At 36.2% G+C, this 17206-nt stretch overlaps 3 protein-coding genes across 3 annotated transcripts; all 3 read left to right on the forward strand.

Annotated features, from left to right (window-relative positions):
- Window positions 1-143: 143 nt before the first annotated feature.
- LOC125821186 (uncharacterized) lies at window positions 144-7980 on the forward strand. The gene is made up of 13 exons (XM_049500599.1): window positions 144-551; window positions 947-1059; window positions 1184-1240; window positions 1818-1913; window positions 2043-2113; window positions 2833-2875; window positions 2970-3050; window positions 3237-3296; window positions 4412-4462; window positions 5784-5881; window positions 5983-6031; window positions 6377-6421; window positions 7198-7980. The coding sequence occupies exons 1-13, from the start codon at window positions 191-193 to the stop codon at window positions 7636-7638; spliced, it is 1566 nt and encodes a 521-aa protein (XP_049356556.1). The 5' UTR covers window positions 144-190; the 3' UTR covers window positions 7639-7980.
- Window positions 7981-8671: 691 nt separating this feature from the next.
- On the forward strand, window positions 8672-12623 carry LOC125821201 (3-deoxy-manno-octulosonate cytidylyltransferase, mitochondrial). Its single transcript, XM_049500614.1, has 8 exons — window positions 8672-8983; window positions 10929-10974; window positions 11110-11196; window positions 11292-11416; window positions 11558-11697; window positions 11784-11835; window positions 11931-12041; window positions 12472-12623. Exons 1-8 carry the CDS (start codon window positions 8753-8755, stop codon window positions 12562-12564), a joined length of 885 nt encoding a protein of 294 aa, XP_049356571.1. The 5' UTR covers window positions 8672-8752; the 3' UTR covers window positions 12565-12623.
- A 1100-nt stretch (window positions 12624-13723) lies between these two features.
- On the forward strand, window positions 13724-16743 carry LOC125821204 (uncharacterized). Its single transcript, XM_049500621.1, has 2 exons — window positions 13724-14062; window positions 16268-16743. The coding sequence occupies exons 1-2, from the start codon at window positions 13813-13815 to the stop codon at window positions 16579-16581; spliced, it is 564 nt and encodes a 187-aa protein (XP_049356578.1). The 5' UTR covers window positions 13724-13812; the 3' UTR covers window positions 16582-16743.
- Window positions 16744-17206: the final 463 nt, after the last annotated feature.

Genomic DNA, 17206 nt, shown 5'->3' on the forward strand with positions numbered 1-17206 from the left:
AAAGCAATTCAAGATAATTCCCAACTTGCCTAAATTTGCTTCGATAATATTTTTATTATACTTTATCCAACGTGAATTCGAATTAATAAAAGGAAAAATAGAAAAGAAAACAATAGTAAAGCCCTAAATCAGTCCAAGTTAATTCCACGACCGTAATGTTGTGAGACACATTGTGCGGATTTCAGTACCAATGGAAGTTGATGGCATTTTGTACGAAACTCTCCACCCACTCTCCGCCGCCGGCACCACCACCACCGCCGACGACGACTTACCTCCGTCGTTGTCGTCCTCCGACGAACATGAACCCTACGTTGTATTCCGGAACCAGATTTCACTATCAACTATCCAGTGTCCCTCACCGGAAACTGCCGCGCCTGATTACTTTTCACTCGACCTCGATGGAGACGCCGCCGACCTGAATACCAGCTCTGTTTCGACGCCGGTACCATCTGCTACTCCTTTGCCGGATAAGGAAGTAGAGAGAGGACTTGAAGGCAATTGGTTTCGTGCTAATTGTCGGTTTAAGAGTCCCATGCTCCAGCTTCACCAAGGTAAAGCTACGTTGTGTTGGTTTTCGTTGTTCTTCTGGTGATGATGTATGATATTCTTCTTCTTAGAAGCTAAATTTGCTCTAAACTTGCTCAGGCGGATCCATCAGCTTTTGCTCAAATTTTTATATATCTATTAAACTATTCAGTAAATATTTTATAGTGAACCTAGTTATTATTGTATATTAACTTGAAATCGATGTAGGAACTCACAAACTTTAAATTTTGAATCAGCTTCTGGATTATGTATATATGCATTTACAGTATAAACACAGACATATGCATGTGTTATTGTGTGTGCATATTTAAATTTACTTACTTATATAGAAAGTTCATATTTTTTACCTAACAGCTTTGCAGCTGAATTTGCTTAAATTTGCTGTGTGTGATATTTGCAGAGATAATAGATTTTTGTGAGTTTTTATCACCTACACTGGAGGAGCAAGCATCTCGTAATGAAGCAATAGAATGTGTTTTTAATGTTATTAAATATATCTGGCCCAACTGCAAGGTCTGTGCTCACACTTGCCATTCCCATTTCCATTCCATTCCGTCCTTATATAGCACATTATGCTTGTGATGTACAAAGCTAATGGCTTCACTGTGTTAAAGTTCTTTTTAATTTTTTTTTCCAGCCAGAGGTTTTCGGATCATTCAAGACAGGGCTTTATCTTCCCACTAGTGATGTTGATGTAAGATTACTCTTTTTTTTTTCAAGTTAATTTTGGATTTTCTTTCTCGGTAACAATATATTTTCCTTAAAGTTTCTCAATAAAGTGCTGCAACTTCTGCTCAAAAGTTGAGCTAAATTGAAATCCTTGCTTTAATAATTATTAATAATAATAACACTGTCATTCAATACCTTATTTATCAACAAACAACAACGCCTACCCCTCAATACTGATGTAGTTAGGTACTTAGGTTTACAGATCCTCCGTAACATGCTACAAAAAGCATCATGCTAACCTGGACATCCTGTACTTGATCACTTGTTCTATGATGTTGGACCTGCAAATGTTGTCGTACCCAACAAAAGAGCATGCGTTTTTGAAAAAAAGAAAACACAGTTTCTTATTGACAAAATACTTCTGGAGCATGATACTTTATTGTGGTGGTTACTATGTTGTAAATGTGTTTAAGATTGTAGACTTTCTTTGTCTGCAATGCAGAGCTTTTCACAGGCATATATTATTTGTTGGTTGATTGTGGTGTAGAAGCAAAAATGATTCAAGTTACAATAAAAGTAATGAGCTACTCTTTGAAATACAGCTGGTGATTTTAGGGTCAGAAATTAGAAGTCCTCAAATTGGGTTACAAGCTCTTTCCAGAGCTCTCTCACAGAAAGGAGTTGCGAAGAAGATACAGGTGCATCACGTGGCCCTGTGATCTCTCTATGAGGAACATTTTCTTTTGTTTTCTCCCCCCTAACACCCATGATAGGTTTCTGCAAAGAGAACTTATAATCTGGAATTTTCATGTACTTCTCTGAATCAGGTGATTTCAAAGGCTCGTGTGCCAATAATAAAATTTGTGGAGAAGAAAAGTGGCATTTCATTTGACATAAGGTTCGATTCTTCTTAGCGGCCAATATAAGGTTTTATTATGCCTATGGGATTCTGGCAATATTATGAGTTTGTAGAGGATAGTTCCATATTGCTGATGTTTATTTGTCTAGTCTTTATCCCTAAATCATAGCTAAAAAGGCTATGTATTGCATTTGCTAGAACTTATTCCATTTAGTCTCTTGCTGCGAATTGTCTTGCCCCTACTTGTTGATCAGTGGATAGTGTGCAACTGTGCATAAGGAGAGTTTATGTTTTTCTTTCAGCTTCTCCATACTTGGTTTCTGGTTTCAGTTCATTATCCAATTCAAATAATTCCACTGATTTTATGATGTACTTCATTTTTTGTGTTTTGACCTAATCCTTTTCTTGTGTTCCCTTTTTTTTGGTTTGAGTTTCTCACCTGGTGCATTTGATTGTTAATTTGTCCATATTAGTTTAGAATTTAGTCCTTGTCTTAACAAGCCAACAAAATGAAATGAGGAGTTGACCAATTTCTCTCCTTCTGCACTTCCTGGAAGTTAGAGAAAAAACCTATGATGACTCATTTCACTCTTGGTAACTTGAAATCGCCTTGATATACCTTATTGTTTTATATCATCTTCCTCTGAAGTTCAGCCAAGTACTTACTATGCAAACAAGACTGCCATCCTTTTGAATCCAAATGACTAAGTCTGATATAGTCAACTTTATACCTCTAATTTTCTGTTCTGTGTCCACAGCTTTGATGTGGAAAATGGACCCAAAGCTGCTGAATTTATTAAGGTTTGTGCTGACGTTTCCACTCGCTGAACAGTGAAAATCCAATGATGTAGAAATTAACTGTGGCTGATGTTATTGTTTTTGCAAACTTATATAGGATGCTATGTCTAGCTGGCCTCCTCTTCGACCATTATGCTTGATTTTGAAAGTGTTCTTGCAACAGAGAGAGTTAAATGAGGTAAAGCATTCCTAATGTCTTCTGATATATCCAAGTTGCTAACTGTCTGCAGAGACATGTGTTAAAAACAGAATAATCCAAGTTGCTAAGTCTCAGCAAAGACATATGTAGAAACATGTTAATGGTGCTTGCTGGTTTAAGGTTTCAATCTTTTCTGCTTTGACTTATTGTCTTCTTATGTTGCAGGTTTATACTGGTGGGATTGGATCCTATGCATTGCTTGTAATGCTCATAGCAATGTTGCAGGTGAGTCAACTCAATCATATGTTCTAATAGTGTGACTGGTAAATTATAACTGGTCATGTATTTGTGTTTAAAAATAAGACTTAATGTCTCACAATTAGTTAATCGAGTGAAATAGTAGTGTAACTAAGTGAAATATTAGTTTTATGGCAGTTCTAATTATTCTCACTTAGAAAAGGACCCTCTTGTTACTGTTGCACTTTATGTCTCACTTAGAAAAGGACCCTCTTGTTTCTGTTACACTTTATGTTTCACTGGTGCTAGCCTTTCACTTGCCAAATACACATGGCATGATAGTACTGCTGCTCTTTTTTCACATAAAAGAAAGGTGGAAGTTCTATCTGGGATTGAAGGAGTATGGATTAAAACAAGTTTTTGAGATGAGACAACTCAAGCATGTTATCTTTAATATGATCAAATAGCATTGGCCTCTTTTGTCAGTTTGTCGATTAAGGTTTGAAAAACTTAATTATATCTGATAGAGAACATAAGTTGAGATGGGGAAGGAATGGAGATTTGAGGTACTATGGATGTCTGTTCTAATTGCTATTTCCTTTGTCTTTGATACTTCATCCATCTGGAAAAGATTGTCTAGGCTTCTGTTTTTTTTTTTTTTAACTTGGTAAGGTTGTATTATATCACAAAACAGTACATGGGTTGTACTGAAACATTATATACAAAAGCCCCAAATTCTTACTGCTCTATGGCTAAATTGAGTCTAAAACATCAATTATAGAGACAGTATCATTTGAGTATAACTGATTACACCAAAAACATAATAGCAAAATGCAGTTGAGCTTCACTTTCTGCACACTATTTTCTATGCTCTCAAAACACCTAGAGTTCCTCTCTTTCCATATTGCCCACCATATTGTCTAGGCTTCTGTTTTTGGTTTGACCAAATTTCTACTGTTCATCACTTCTGTATTAACTACTGTAAAAAGGAGGAAAGGTCGAGTCTTTTGAGCAACACTCTTTGATACTTCAAAATCAACTTAACCCGTGGGGTTATTGTTATGATGTGCTAATTGTCATGTAAAACTAGTTGCTACCAATGCACCTTTTGTGTTTTACCTTGTTTTGATTATTCGGTCTATGCTATGTCATTCATTTTGCAGAATCATCGAAATGGCCAGGCTTCTGCGGAGGAGAATTTGGGAATTCTTTTGGTATGTCTCCTTCGAACTTGCATCTCTTGAAAGTTTTCAAAAAAATCAATGCTCTACCTACAATGACCGAACAATGTTCTTGCTTTGAAGAGAATGGTCAAGCTGCAGGTGGGAGAATGAGGTAAAAAAAATCAAACTTTAGTTTCTTAGAGGGGCAAAAGAGAAAAATCTGTATAGGTCTTTCTTGGAGAAGATGAAAGCCTAAGGCAAAGTTTTCTAGTGACTAACTTAATAGAAAACCATTGCACCTGTATGAGAAGTAGGAATATGCTGAACTTCTAAACCATGTTGAGTATGTTAGCTTTATATGTTCCTTGCTGATACATAAATCTCTTTCAAAGTTCCAATGTGATAACTCACGACTGTAACAACTTCCTTATTGACCATGATTCTCATCTCACTCACACTCACACACACACAAAAAAAAAAAAAAAAAAAAAAAAAAAAAAAACCTTAATCTGTTTTATGCTTTATTAGAAGTGTCTCTTTGCTTGCTGTTAATTTCTTTTGATCTCTTCCAATTGTTGCTGCAATTATTGTCTTTGGGAAGAAGATTATTTTGACCCTACTACCAAGTACCAACTAATTCAGGCAAGTGCGAGGGACAAAAAATTTACTTTAACTCATCTTTAAATCTTAATTTTTCTGGGAGAACTAAGAAATAAGTACTTAAGAGGTTGTTCAAGCACATTCCTTGAGGCCTTCGAAAAAAGATCAAAGACAATAGGCATAAGTGACAATATGACTTTTATGCCTGGTGGCAACTCAGATCTTATGTTCTTTAGATGCCCAGCTTATCCGCCAGTTGTCTGGCTGTAAAAGGAAGAGGTTAGTTCACAACTCTGAATGCCGAAGACGAAGCGAGGAAGGCAGCTACAGAGTCGGAAACTATAAGTTGTCGATTAAACCGAAGCCATAACACTTATATTTATAGGAGAAAGACTGTACAACTCTAACTGTTATCAGTCTAAGATATTCAGTTCTTGCACTTCAAGGTTTCTAAAGGAAGTTTCCGCTTTTCAGAAGCAATCAAGAGAAAGAGGAAGTTTTAGCTTTTGTGGAATGCACAGCAGGTTGTGCATTTCGTTTTGCTTGTGTCCCGTGCTCACTTCTTTCCTTTTTAATCTTTGATTATAACTCTAAAGCTGAGTGACTACCTTTTTCTGTTCCTCCTGGCCTGTTATCTCTGTTTGCTTTTTCCTTCTTCTTTCCCTTCTTTTATGTAATTTCATCTCATTGGGGATTTCTATTGCAAAATTACCCTACAGGTTTGTATTTTTCAGGGCAAGTTGCTCATATTTGCTCATATGTTGTGATATAGGTTAATTTCTTTGATATTTATGGACGCAAACTAAATACATCAGATGTTGGTGTATCTTGTAATGGAGAAGGTACCTTCTTCCTGAAGAGTAGGAAAGGGTATGAAATTTTGATATATTTTAAGTTATATAAGTGTTTTACTTTAAAGAAGTTTTATATCTGTTAGGTAATTTATTTTGTTTCCTTCTTTTTGTTTTCAGGTTCTCAATTAAAGGAAAGCAATCTCTTATCTCCATTGAGGATCCACAGGTTACCTCTTATATCTTTGCTATTCACATTTCCCTAGGGTCTTTTTGAATATCACAGAGAACTCTGTTCGTCCATTCTATCTTTTCCTATTTATATTTGTATTAGTTATAGATATTCTATTTAGTTTTATGCTTTTTAAGCTTGACTATGGTGTCAGTTATTTCGGTTTGTCTTATTTTCTAGTGGACCAATGAATAGAAGGATTATGTCCCTTACTTTTTTTTGTGTACTTATTTGTTGTGTTAACCTTATATTTGGAATCTAGTAACCGAGTACCTTTTTCTTTTGAAGGTTCTTAACATTATTAACAAATTACTAAACTAGGTTTCTTTCTTGTGATGGCAGACACCAGAAAATGACATAGGCAAGAGCTCCTTCAATTATTTTCAGGTGAATTCTACATGATTTCAGATTCTGCTCATCTTTTTATCAAGATCTTACTAGAGGCATTGCACCACATCAATAAGATTTGCTGCTGCTTCTTTTTTTTTGGCGATCTAAGAAGCTTGTTTGTCAAGCAATATTTGTGAGTTTCGGTGATTGTGAATTTTGCATGTTTCCCTTGTCATGCACATTGGGTATTTAACAGGAGCATGTGTTATCATGTAAGTTTGATGTATGTGCCTGTATCCCCTCGGGCTTTGGTCTAGTTGTAGGAGCGCAGCTCGTGATGTTTGGGTTAGATGCACGTCACAGGTTCGAAGTTCGAATGTTGCTGCTGACAAAAGCCTGATATTTTAGTGGAGAAGGTTGGTGCAGGGGCAGACCCATTACCTACTAGTTTCTAACTGTGCGCCACATGCCCCCTGGGGATTTCTCAATAACAACAACATACCCAGTGAAATCCCATAGTGGAGTCTTGGGAGGGTGGTGTGTACGCAGCCTTACCCTACCTTATGAGGGTAGAGAGTTTGTTTCAATGGACCCTCGGCTCAAGTAAAGCATAACAAAACAAGAAGGAAAAGAGATGTGATCCTTTCTGATATTTGCTCAGTTCTTGTTTATGAAAATTGGAGATCATAGAGTAGTTTTATACCTACTCGGCCCAATCAGAAATACTCAAGCTCTCCATTATTTTGGTTGTAATTTGTGTACATGCAATTGTTCCTTTTGCTTCTTGCTCCCTCTGGAGCTACATTCTGAGATTCTTGTTTGTGTTGGTACAGGTCAGATCTGCTTTTTCAATGGCTTTCACAACATTGACAAATGCAAAAGCCATATTTGCCCTTGGTTCCAACAGGAGTATTCTTGGCACAATAATTAGACCAGATGAAGTACTAGTGGAAAGGAAAGGAGGATCTAATGGGGAAGTGACTTTTAATAACTTGCTCCCAGGCGCTGGGGAGGGACTGCTGCAGTATGGTGATCAGCAGGAGATCTACTGTAACTGGCAATTAAATGATGACGAAGAAGCACTCCCCCAAGGAAATGGGATTGCAGAGGACGGTGATGCTCAATCCTCAGGAAAGAAGAGGAAGTCGTCAAAGGATAAACAGCCTGCTAAGAAGGTGAAGGAAAACGGGCATAGCAGTAGTGTCAGAGATGAAGAAAATTCATCGAGGAAAGAGAAGAGTTCGAAGAAGCATTGGAAACATAATAGATGGTGATAAAAAACAACATCAATATATATAGTGGTAAGAATTCACCCTACTTGGATGCCTCTACCTGATATTTAACCTATTATACTGACTTATCAATGGAGATGCAGCATTTATACACTGCAACTCCATTGAGTTTCCGAGATACCTGTTTCTCTAGTAGACTGAATTGACAGTATTTATATGGGAAGTTCTTTAGCTAGTGGTAGCTACAATGTCGACGTGTCAGCTTCCGTATCAGGTGAAATTGCATTGGAATTTCATCTTCAGTGTTGTAAAATGCCAATTTTGACAAGAGTGCAACTGCTGCTGTAATTCGAAAGGAAAAAACTGTTGTAAGACTATTCTTTTGTGTGAAGATAAGAGACATAATCCAAATATGCCATTTGATCCTTCTGCTTGGCCAGTTAATACCATTTTCGAAAGCACAATTTGACATAATGCAGATGTTTTTGTTGGTTTCCGCTTGGTGTCTAGTACTCGCAGTGGGTTCTAAATCCAGATTTGCCTTGAAAAGTTTCACATTGGGGTAATTTTTTTTTTTAATGAAGGCAATTTTGTTGTTTGGGTGAACACGAGATCTCTGATTAAAGACAAATTAGTACTTATTACCCTATCACATCTACAAGGTTCATGACAAAATTATTGGCATCGAATAAATCCTGAACACTAAACCACGTATTACCCCTGAATTATGATGATAACAAATATATTATTTCATATGTTTCAAATTTATATGACAAAGTTAATCAATATGGAATCAAAGGAAAAAATGTTTTTTTTATAAAAACATAACATTTGAGCAAGGATAAAACTTTTGAGACTTGTAGCCTCAAATTTTTGGAGGAGGGAATATTTTTAAATATATAGATTTTATTTTTAAAAAATTGAAGATTAAATGTTCAAAAATTTACTATTGACTCTCGAAATTTCTTCTCAATATAAGAGTAACATAGAAAGTGTAAATTAAATATTTTATAATTAAAAATGCATTTTTTTAATTTTAAAGTATGTCACATGAACTATCTAGGTAGCACACACCGAATAATTTTGTAAAATTGTAGTATAAATTGAAAATTTGCATGTTACTCACAACCGAAAAAACACCGACAAAAGAGCACAAATGCCGATCTGTAGCTCTTCTTCATCTTCTTCCTTTAGCTCCACAAAATCATGGATCCTTCACGGCTTAGCCGTCGGAGCAGCAGTAGCCGTAGCTCTCGGCGCTCACGCTTACCTTGGCCGATCCGGCAAGTTTCGGAGCCGGGTCATAGGTATCATACCCGCCCGTTTTGCTTCTACTCGGTTTCAAGGGAAACCGCTCGTTCAGATCCTCGGCAAGCCTATGATCCAGGTATGAATTATGTATAGTTGAGAAGAATTTTGAAATGTTTATATTGCTGTATACTCTAACCTCTTCGTCGAAACTCCACTTGTTGGATTTTAATATGTTGTTGTTGTTGAGTGTGAAATGTAGTTGTAGTATTTTCTCGTTCAGTGAGTGGAAGTAGAAGTATGTTGAACTTAGTGATTCTTAAAATTCTAGATGATTAGATCCACCTTGGGTAGAAGCAGAGTCCGGATTTGAAGTTTATAGGTTCTGAAATTGTGTTTACTTTACATACTTGAGTTTCAATATGCTTTACTTGAGTCGAGAGTCTATCAGAAATAGTCACTTTTTCTGTATGTTCAAGGTAGGTGTGAGACGGTATACACACCACCCTCCCCAAACCCAGACCTCACTTGCGTGATTATACTGACGGGGTGTGTTGTTGTTATTGGGTTATGAAATTGTCACTTTAATTAATGGGTTCATGATTAAATATCCTTGGAGAGCCCATGATCCAGGTACTTACTTCTACAGCTTCATGACCTTCAATTCTATCGTTAAGAAGAAGTTTTAAATGTTTATATTTGTATTGAGTCTGAAAATGTTGTAGTATTTTCTATCTTGATGGGTGGAAGTAGAAGTATGTTGAACTTAAGACTCAAAATTCTAGATGATTAGATCCACCTTGGGCAGAGGTGGAGTTAGGATTTGAACTTGCAACCGAACTCATAGCTTGTTTTTTATTGGGTTCGTAATTAAATATTCACGTATTTAGTAGATTTCCTTGTATAAATACAGCGTCTAAGCAAAAGCAGGTACCTCCAAACCTGTATTTAATACTGTAGTTATGCCCCTAACCTGGGGTAACCTATCGTTTTCCCAACGGATTCATGTCGGGCATCATAACCTCTTTGACAGTGTAATTATAACGGTAAATAAAATGAGTCTTCCTTTTTTTTTCTTTCCTATAATTGTATGGTGCATGGTAGTTTCCAATCGACTGACTGGAAGTCTAAATGCTAGCTCAGCAAGCAGAATTATTTGAAAAAAGTGATGATAGAGCAATGCATAGTTCTAGTTCATGGACTTCAATAGAGTGGTGGAATGAAGAATAAATTGAGGCTCGTAAAAACAATGTGAACTTGTTCCATTAAGGCTGAGTTTTGAATCGTGCTCAACTGACCCTTGAGGATTTCTGGGTTATAAAACGAAAAGGAACATTGACAAATTTATTATGATTTTATGGTTTTAGCTTCAACAGTGGTCAAGTTGACAAATCGCTTCATAAAAGTTTCTGATAATATTCTTAGTTCTCATACAAGCCCTGGTCTTTGGTAGAGATCCAAGAATCTTAGTAGTTCTCGTGAATAGTAACGATCTACGGTGGTATAGCTCTAGAAATGGGCTTTTCCCTTCATTATATGGGGAGCGGGATGTTCAGTCATAGTCAACAGGGTACCATTACTTAAGTATCGCGGCACTGGCCTAATATAAGTTTACCACTTAATCCACTATCAATGTACCAACGGATAAAATGAATCAGTAATTTAAGAAAAGAATAATGAGCAAACTAATAATGCCAAATGAAGTATAAGTTCAAAGTCATGTTACAACAGAAACATCTCTTTTCACATGAATACTCGGGAATGATGTTGGTCCTGAGTAGTTATATATTTGCTTTGAAACCTTAAAATAAGGGATCTATTATCGCCAGGTATAAAATTATAGATTCATTTATTTCTCATGTGTGGTGCTATCCCTTCTGGCAATATCAGGATCCCAAAACTTCCGGACCAACTTCAAATTGCTCCGAGGGTTCTAACTTTTGGAAATTCGTATGCCATATTCCTGCTATTTCTCTCTTTTACCATTTACCATTGGTGAAGCTTTGATCAAGAAACAATGTAATGTCATAATTTTATTTGCTAAAAGAATCTGACACCCTCACCATATTCAATCTTGATGGCAGAGAACATGGGAAAGGGCAAAGCTTGCTGAGACATTGGATCAAGTTGGTATGTATCTATTTGACTTGGCTGAACCTCTTCTATAGGCGTACATTATGCTCCCACGTCGACTATCCCCCCCCCCCCCCAAAAAAAAAAAGAAGAAGAAGGTGGCAGGCGCTTATTTGGTTGGCTTTTTGACAGTTGTGGCAACAGATGATGAAAAGATAGCTGAGTGCTGTCGTGGTTTTGGCGCTGAAGTGATAATGACTTCTGAATCATGTAGAAATGGTAAACACAATGCTGTTTATTTTCTCAATCCATCTTTTTGCAACTTCTGGAAATTTGAGTTTGTGAATAGCTGATGCTTAGCTGTTAATTTGTAGGAACCGAGCGTTGTAATGAAGCTCTTCAAAAGCTTGATAAGAAGTATGATATTGTTGTTAATATACAAGGAGATGAACCTCTTATTGAACCTGAAATAATAGATGGCATCGTCAAAGCCCTACAGGTAGTTTTCCTTTCTGTCTTTTTTTTAAAAATATGAAAAGAATTGTTGTTATACGTTGGAGTTAGTTTCATTGGAGACTGCATGTAGTCACTTGTTGATTGAGCTTTAAATGACTAATAACATTACTTATGATTCTTGCAGGCTGCACCAGATGCGGTCTTTAGCACTGCTGTGACATCTTTGAAACCTGAGGATGCATTTGATCCAAATCGCGTTAAATGTGTGGTTGACAATCGTGGTTATGCAATATATTTTTCACGAGGGCTCATCCCTTATAACAAGTTAGTCCATTTTCTCTTAAATAGCTTGTTGCAGTAGCTGGTTATGTTCTCCATTGTAGAAACTGATCAATTCTGCAAACATTCAGGTCAGGCAAGGTTAATCCTCAGTTTCCTTACTTGCTGCACCTCGGGATCCAGGTATCAACTAGTATAATTTTGGTGCAACTATCAACTAGTTTTTCTCAATAACTTTATATGGCTGAATGATACGGTGTCTTCTTATTTCATTCTAGAGTTATGATACGAAGTTCCTGAAAATATATCCAGAGCTGACACCAACACCATTGCAACTAGAAGAAGATCTTGAGCAGCTAAAAGTCCTTGAAAATGGATACAAAATGAAGGTAACATACCCTCAATTTGTAGATTTCTATGCTGAATATCGGTGTTTTAATGACTAAATTGAGAACCATATGGTCTCGGGTTCAAATTCCAGCGGGGTTAAGGCAAAAACATTAGGTGATTTCTTTCCATCTATCAAGCTGGGCACCATGGTTATTTGAAAAATGACTGGGGAAATATATTCCTAGATGAACTATAGTTAACCAAACAGAAAAGAAGAAGAAAAATTGTTGGAAAGGTTAACAAGAATTTCGAATATGCTGCAAACATTACAGCCTTTATCTGTTGATTTGTTCTATTCGAGCTAGTTGGTTTGCTTTCCCTCTCGTGATTGTACTTTGGCCCAGACAACACAGTTGTAAAATAAATTATTGAGGAAATATATTTCTCATGATTGTTGAATAACTACATGGATCTCTTTTCTTTCTACAGGTGATAAAAGTTGACCACGAGGCTCACGGTGTTGACACCCCGGGAGATGTCGAGAAGATAGAGCAGTTCATGCGTGAGAGAAACATGGCTTAGAGCAAAATGAGTTATTTTGATGACTTACATATGACTCCTACAGCTATAAAGGTGTTCTTTGGTTTCAACTTCCTCTTTAATTAGCATGTCAATTATCTCTCAGCGTTAACTTTTGTGAAGAAAAAAGAAATAGGAACTGAACTTGCTGTATAAATCCTGCAAATAGTTCATATTGTAGAGTTGTTTGAAGTGTATGTTTTACTTAGGTATTCATTTGTCGTAGCAAGGTTGTGTATCACATTTTCTTTCATATTTTACAGTTAATTAATTTGTGTTTATTAAAACTATGATTTAGTGATAACCATATTTGTGAAGACTTGTGTCATATATTTATTGAGTTGGCATAAATGCACAGAGTGGGCAAGTATTTAGAGGTCATTTGCTAGTTGTTTAGAGTTATGCCGGTATTAGTAATATCAAGAACAATTCGAGTCTGACCCCAATGGACACTTTTTAGTCACAAAAGGACTCTGCCTAAAAACACAAATCAAAACGGACACTTCTTTCAAAAATGGGTGAATTATCTCCTACCACCATTAATGTCTGTGTTCTTTCAATGTGAAGAAAAAAACATTTTTTTTTATACATACATGCTAGTTTATAATATTATGAATCTTGTCAAATTTTGAGGTGTCAAGATTATATATATCTCCGGATATATGAGGTCAAAATTAGGTGTAATTTATTTAAGATACATTGTATTTGAGCGAATGTAATATTACGAATCTTGTCAAATTTTGATGTGTCGAGGTACATGTATCTTGGGATACACGGTCAAAATTAAGTATAATTTATTTTAAATACACCTGTATTTAAGTGAATTTGTATGTACCAAGAATACATAGGCTTTTCATCTTGATCACATATATGATATTTTAGATACATATATCTAGTATGTATCCAATGTGATTCACAATATATAAACAAATCTGCTCGCCTCCCTGTTGTTTTGCTCATCTCTCCCTATATATGCGATAGCAAAAAAATATTTATCTATAAAAATATTTGTGTAATTAGATAGTTTGTCGGGAAAACATTATACCCACAAAAATATAATTCTGTTGGAGGGATATTATAAGTGACGTGGGAAACACGTGATAGCATGAGCCTCATCCATTTCATCAAACAAACGCATATTCGCATGACGAAATCTCACAAAATACTTGAGCCACAGACCTCACTCTCTCTTCCCATTTCTCTGTAAAAAAAAAAAAAAACTAAAAAATCACTTCTTTCTCTACTGTTTCAATGGCCGGTATGTTGGAAACCATTGCAATTCCACGCGCCTCCGTTTTCTCCTCGTCGTCGGCGCGTTCGGTTCCTATTGCCGATTTGTCGGTCTCCGGTGGCCGTCGCTCCTCGGCAGTTAATTTTTCTCAGTTCAGTGGACTTAAGGTGCAGCTGAATCAGTCGCCGGTTTCTTTCAGCTCACGATCGGAATCTGTTCGCCGTGGTGGACGAATCGTCTGTGAAGCTCAGGAAAGTACTACTGTTACAGGTGTGTGTTCTCTCTTTTCCTTCCCCTCAAATTCAGGAGACTTTTGAAATTTGCGATCTTTGATTTAATTTACGTGAGACTATTTGATTCACTTATCATTGTTTTTAGATATTTCAAGTCAGTCTGGTGTCCCGCCTGCTCGTTAGCAAGTGTCTCGTGTCTCGTGTCCTGCCTCTCTTTTTCAACAATCTCAACCGAGTGCTTCGTTCCCCTCCTTTTAGGCGAGCTACTTCGTTTCAGCCTTTTTTTAAAATTTTGAAACACTTTCAGCTTGAACTCTATTCGTTTGAGCTCACAACCCTTCTCGACCTGTCTTTTCAGATTCGGTTGATATGAGAAACAAATTGTTGTGTGAATAAATCAATGTCTATACATAAGCCAATTTAGCACAAATTTTAAGTAAGAAAGCACGATTCTTAAAATTTGTGGTTTAAAATTCTCCTTGTGATTTATATAGCTATAAATTATTTTATTAAAAATAAAAATTTAATTTAAAATTATTATTAAAAAAATGACATTTTCTCTGGAACAACTAAAAGAGAAGGAACCAACATTGGTTGTGGTGCACTGATGGGAGTACTTCACCCTTAACCAAAGGTCTCGTGTTCGAGTCTTGGGTATGGAGAAAATTTTGTTGGGAGCGTCACCCCCGAATGGGCCCTGCAGTGCGCAATTCGAATTTAGTCGGGACTCCAATGTGGACTCTAAATACGGGTGGGAAACAAAAAAAAAAAAAACTAAAAGAAAAGGGTGTATGGTGTACAATATGATTATTTCATAATATTGAGTGGGTATAAAATATTTGATATTTGGAGTCTTAAATGCAAGGTAACGTTTGTATGGTTATAAAGCCATTCATAGAGAAGATATTAAAATGTGTTGTTCTTTTTCAAATGAAGGTCAGACAAAAAGTGGAAAGAAAAAAGTAATTGAATAACATTTACTCCGTTTTGTTTTAAATGTAACACTCTTTTTTTTAATCAGTTAAAAAAAAGAACAATATCCTTCTGTATTTTTAGTATTTTTTGTTTTAATTTATGTAACACATTTTTTTTTGTAATCCATCCCTAAAAAGAATAGCGCATTTCCATAGTTAAAAAATAAGTTAACTTTCAAAAAATCTCCTTTTTCACTTAATGAAATGATTTATAATTACACAAATAGTCAAAAAAAAATTTAAAACCACAAATTTCAAGTCTATTCCTTTCTTTCTTTAGGTTTGAGTCAAGTTAAACTATATCTCATAAATTGGAACAAAAGGAGAAACAATTTGACATTAGACTTTACATTTTATTCTTAATGAGATAGTTAGCTTCATAAATATCTCTAGTTTATTTTAGACTACAAATTTCAAAAATTTTGCTTCATTCTTAAATACGTCCCAATCAAACGGAAACACATAATAAATGAAGAGAGTATTGTCATGTGCATGTGGAATAATCCTCCAAAAATAGTGCATTTGTGAAAAATTCGACAGAAGTGCGACAATATTTTTGATGAGTCTAAGCAACATAAATGTAAGTTGTGTCTCTTTGACCTTGTGTTAACTTCAGATATAGGGAATGCGAACTTTTTAGGCTTAATTCTTCAGTAAAGTGGGAAGCATTTTTTTGTGATTTTACGCGATTATAGAGATTGCACTAGAAGGGGGAGCCTTGGAGCAACAATTAAGTTGTCTCCGCCATGAAATCTATAGGTCGCGAGTCCGAGTCATGAATTATTAAGTCATTGACTCTTTTGTCAGGGTAGGCTGCCTACATCACACCCTTCCTAGGATGTGGTCCTTCCCTGGATCCTGTGTGAATGTGGCATGCACCATGCTAGCCTTTATAAGGATTGCTCTAGCATCTAAAGTAATCCTTAGTTGGAAAAATAAGATCAGATGTTGTAAAATTTGCTATTTTGGATTCTGACTAACAACTATCAACACACCCAATGTGATCTCATAAGTGACGTCTAGGGAGGGTGGGGTGTACGCAAACCTTACCCCTACCTTTGGTTTGTGACTGAAGAGGATATTAAGATATTTGATGCATCATCTATCTCGGGTAGTAAAAATTCCGTATCGTTTCTCAGTTTTAGTTTGCTTTGATATTAGCATGAATCGGAGCATGATTTGCTCCTAAAGGCATTGCTTTTGCAGAAACTTACACCAGTTATCAGCTTCTTTCTTTGTGTAATTAACATGATTTATGGAAAATGCAGCTGCTGCTGTTACTGATAAAACATGGAAGTCACTTGTAATCGAGTCTAAGTTACCCGTCCTGGTTGAATTTTGGGCTCCGTGGTGTGGTCCATGCAAAATGATCCATCCCATCATTAACGAACTAGCACAGGAATACGCTGGCAAGTTCAGTTTCTTCCAGCTGAATACAGATGAAAGCCCCTCCATTGCAAGTGAATATGGTATCCGAAGTATCCCAACTGTCATGATTTTCAAGAATGGAGAGAAGAAAGACGCGGTGATTGGTGCAGTTCCGAAAACAACATTGGCCACGAGCATCGAGAAGTTCTTGTAGTACAATGGTGCGCACATATAGATACGTTTCGTAAGAATTTTTTGCTGTTTTTCTTTTCCTTTATGTATATTCTATTTTTGCCTTCAAAAGCACAGCTAGAATATAGTACTTAATAAACCTGAAAATGTTCCTGTATAGATTATGGAGCTGTGTTTCCTCTTACTTCAGAATCCACTGGTATTTTTTGCTCTACAACTGAAGTAATATCCCATTATGTTGCTCGGATTCTTCAAAATGTGACATGTGTATGTCCAATCCTTCAAAAATAGTGTAATTTTTGAGGATTCAATATGGGCTACACAAATAGCCAAGAGTTATTGCTATGAAATGAGCTCTACATTGTCATTGTATAAGATGGTATTATCAGGTTAACAACAACATATCTCGTGTAATTCCACGAAATAGGATATGAAGAGGTTAGAGTGTACACTGATCTTATCAATACCTTAGAAGCAGAGGCGGAGTCAGGATTGTCACTAAATGAGTTCAAAATCTGTAGAAGTAGACACACAAACTAGCCGAAAGGGATTTGACATCTATTATATATACATAAAAAATTATTTTAGTCATGTATATATAGTATAATTTTCCGCCGAAGGGTTCGGATGAACCCCTAACCATCGCC

This window comes from Solanum verrucosum, unplaced genomic scaffold, assembly GCF_900185275.1.
Source record: "Solanum verrucosum unplaced genomic scaffold, falcon-dt-bn FXZP01000222.1, whole genome shotgun sequence".
NCBI classification, from domain to species: Eukaryota; Viridiplantae; Streptophyta; class Magnoliopsida; order Solanales; family Solanaceae; genus Solanum; species Solanum verrucosum.

Excerpts from the sequence above, each read along its gene's own strand:
- LOC125821186 (XM_049500599.1), top strand. The coding sequence starts at position 191 with ATGGAAGTTGATGGCATTTTGTACGAAACTCTCCACCCACTCTCCGCC. Across the intron at positions 1,241-1,817 it reads TTCCCACTAGTGATGTTGAT|CTGGTGATTTTAGGGTCAGA; the intron begins GTAAGATTACTC and ends TTTGAAATACAG. Across the intron at positions 2,876-2,969 it reads AAGCTGCTGAATTTATTAAG|GATGCTATGTCTAGCTGGCC; the intron begins GTTTGTGCTGAC and ends AAACTTATATAG.
- LOC125821204 (XM_049500621.1), top strand. The coding sequence starts at position 13,813 with ATGGCCGGTATGTTGGAAACCATTGCAATTCCACGCGCCTCCGTTTTC. Across the intron at positions 14,063-16,267 it reads GGAAAGTACTACTGTTACAG|CTGCTGCTGTTACTGATAAA; the intron begins GTGTGTGTTCTC and ends TGGAAAATGCAG.
- LOC125821201 (XM_049500614.1), top strand. The coding sequence starts at position 8,753 with ATGCCGATCTGTAGCTCTTCTTCATCTTCTTCCTTTAGCTCCACAAAA. Across the intron at positions 8,984-10,928 it reads TCGGCAAGCCTATGATCCAG|AGAACATGGGAAAGGGCAAA; the intron begins GTATGAATTATG and ends TCTTGATGGCAG. Across the intron at positions 11,698-11,783 it reads GGGCTCATCCCTTATAACAA|GTCAGGCAAGGTTAATCCTC; the intron begins GTTAGTCCATTT and ends GCAAACATTCAG.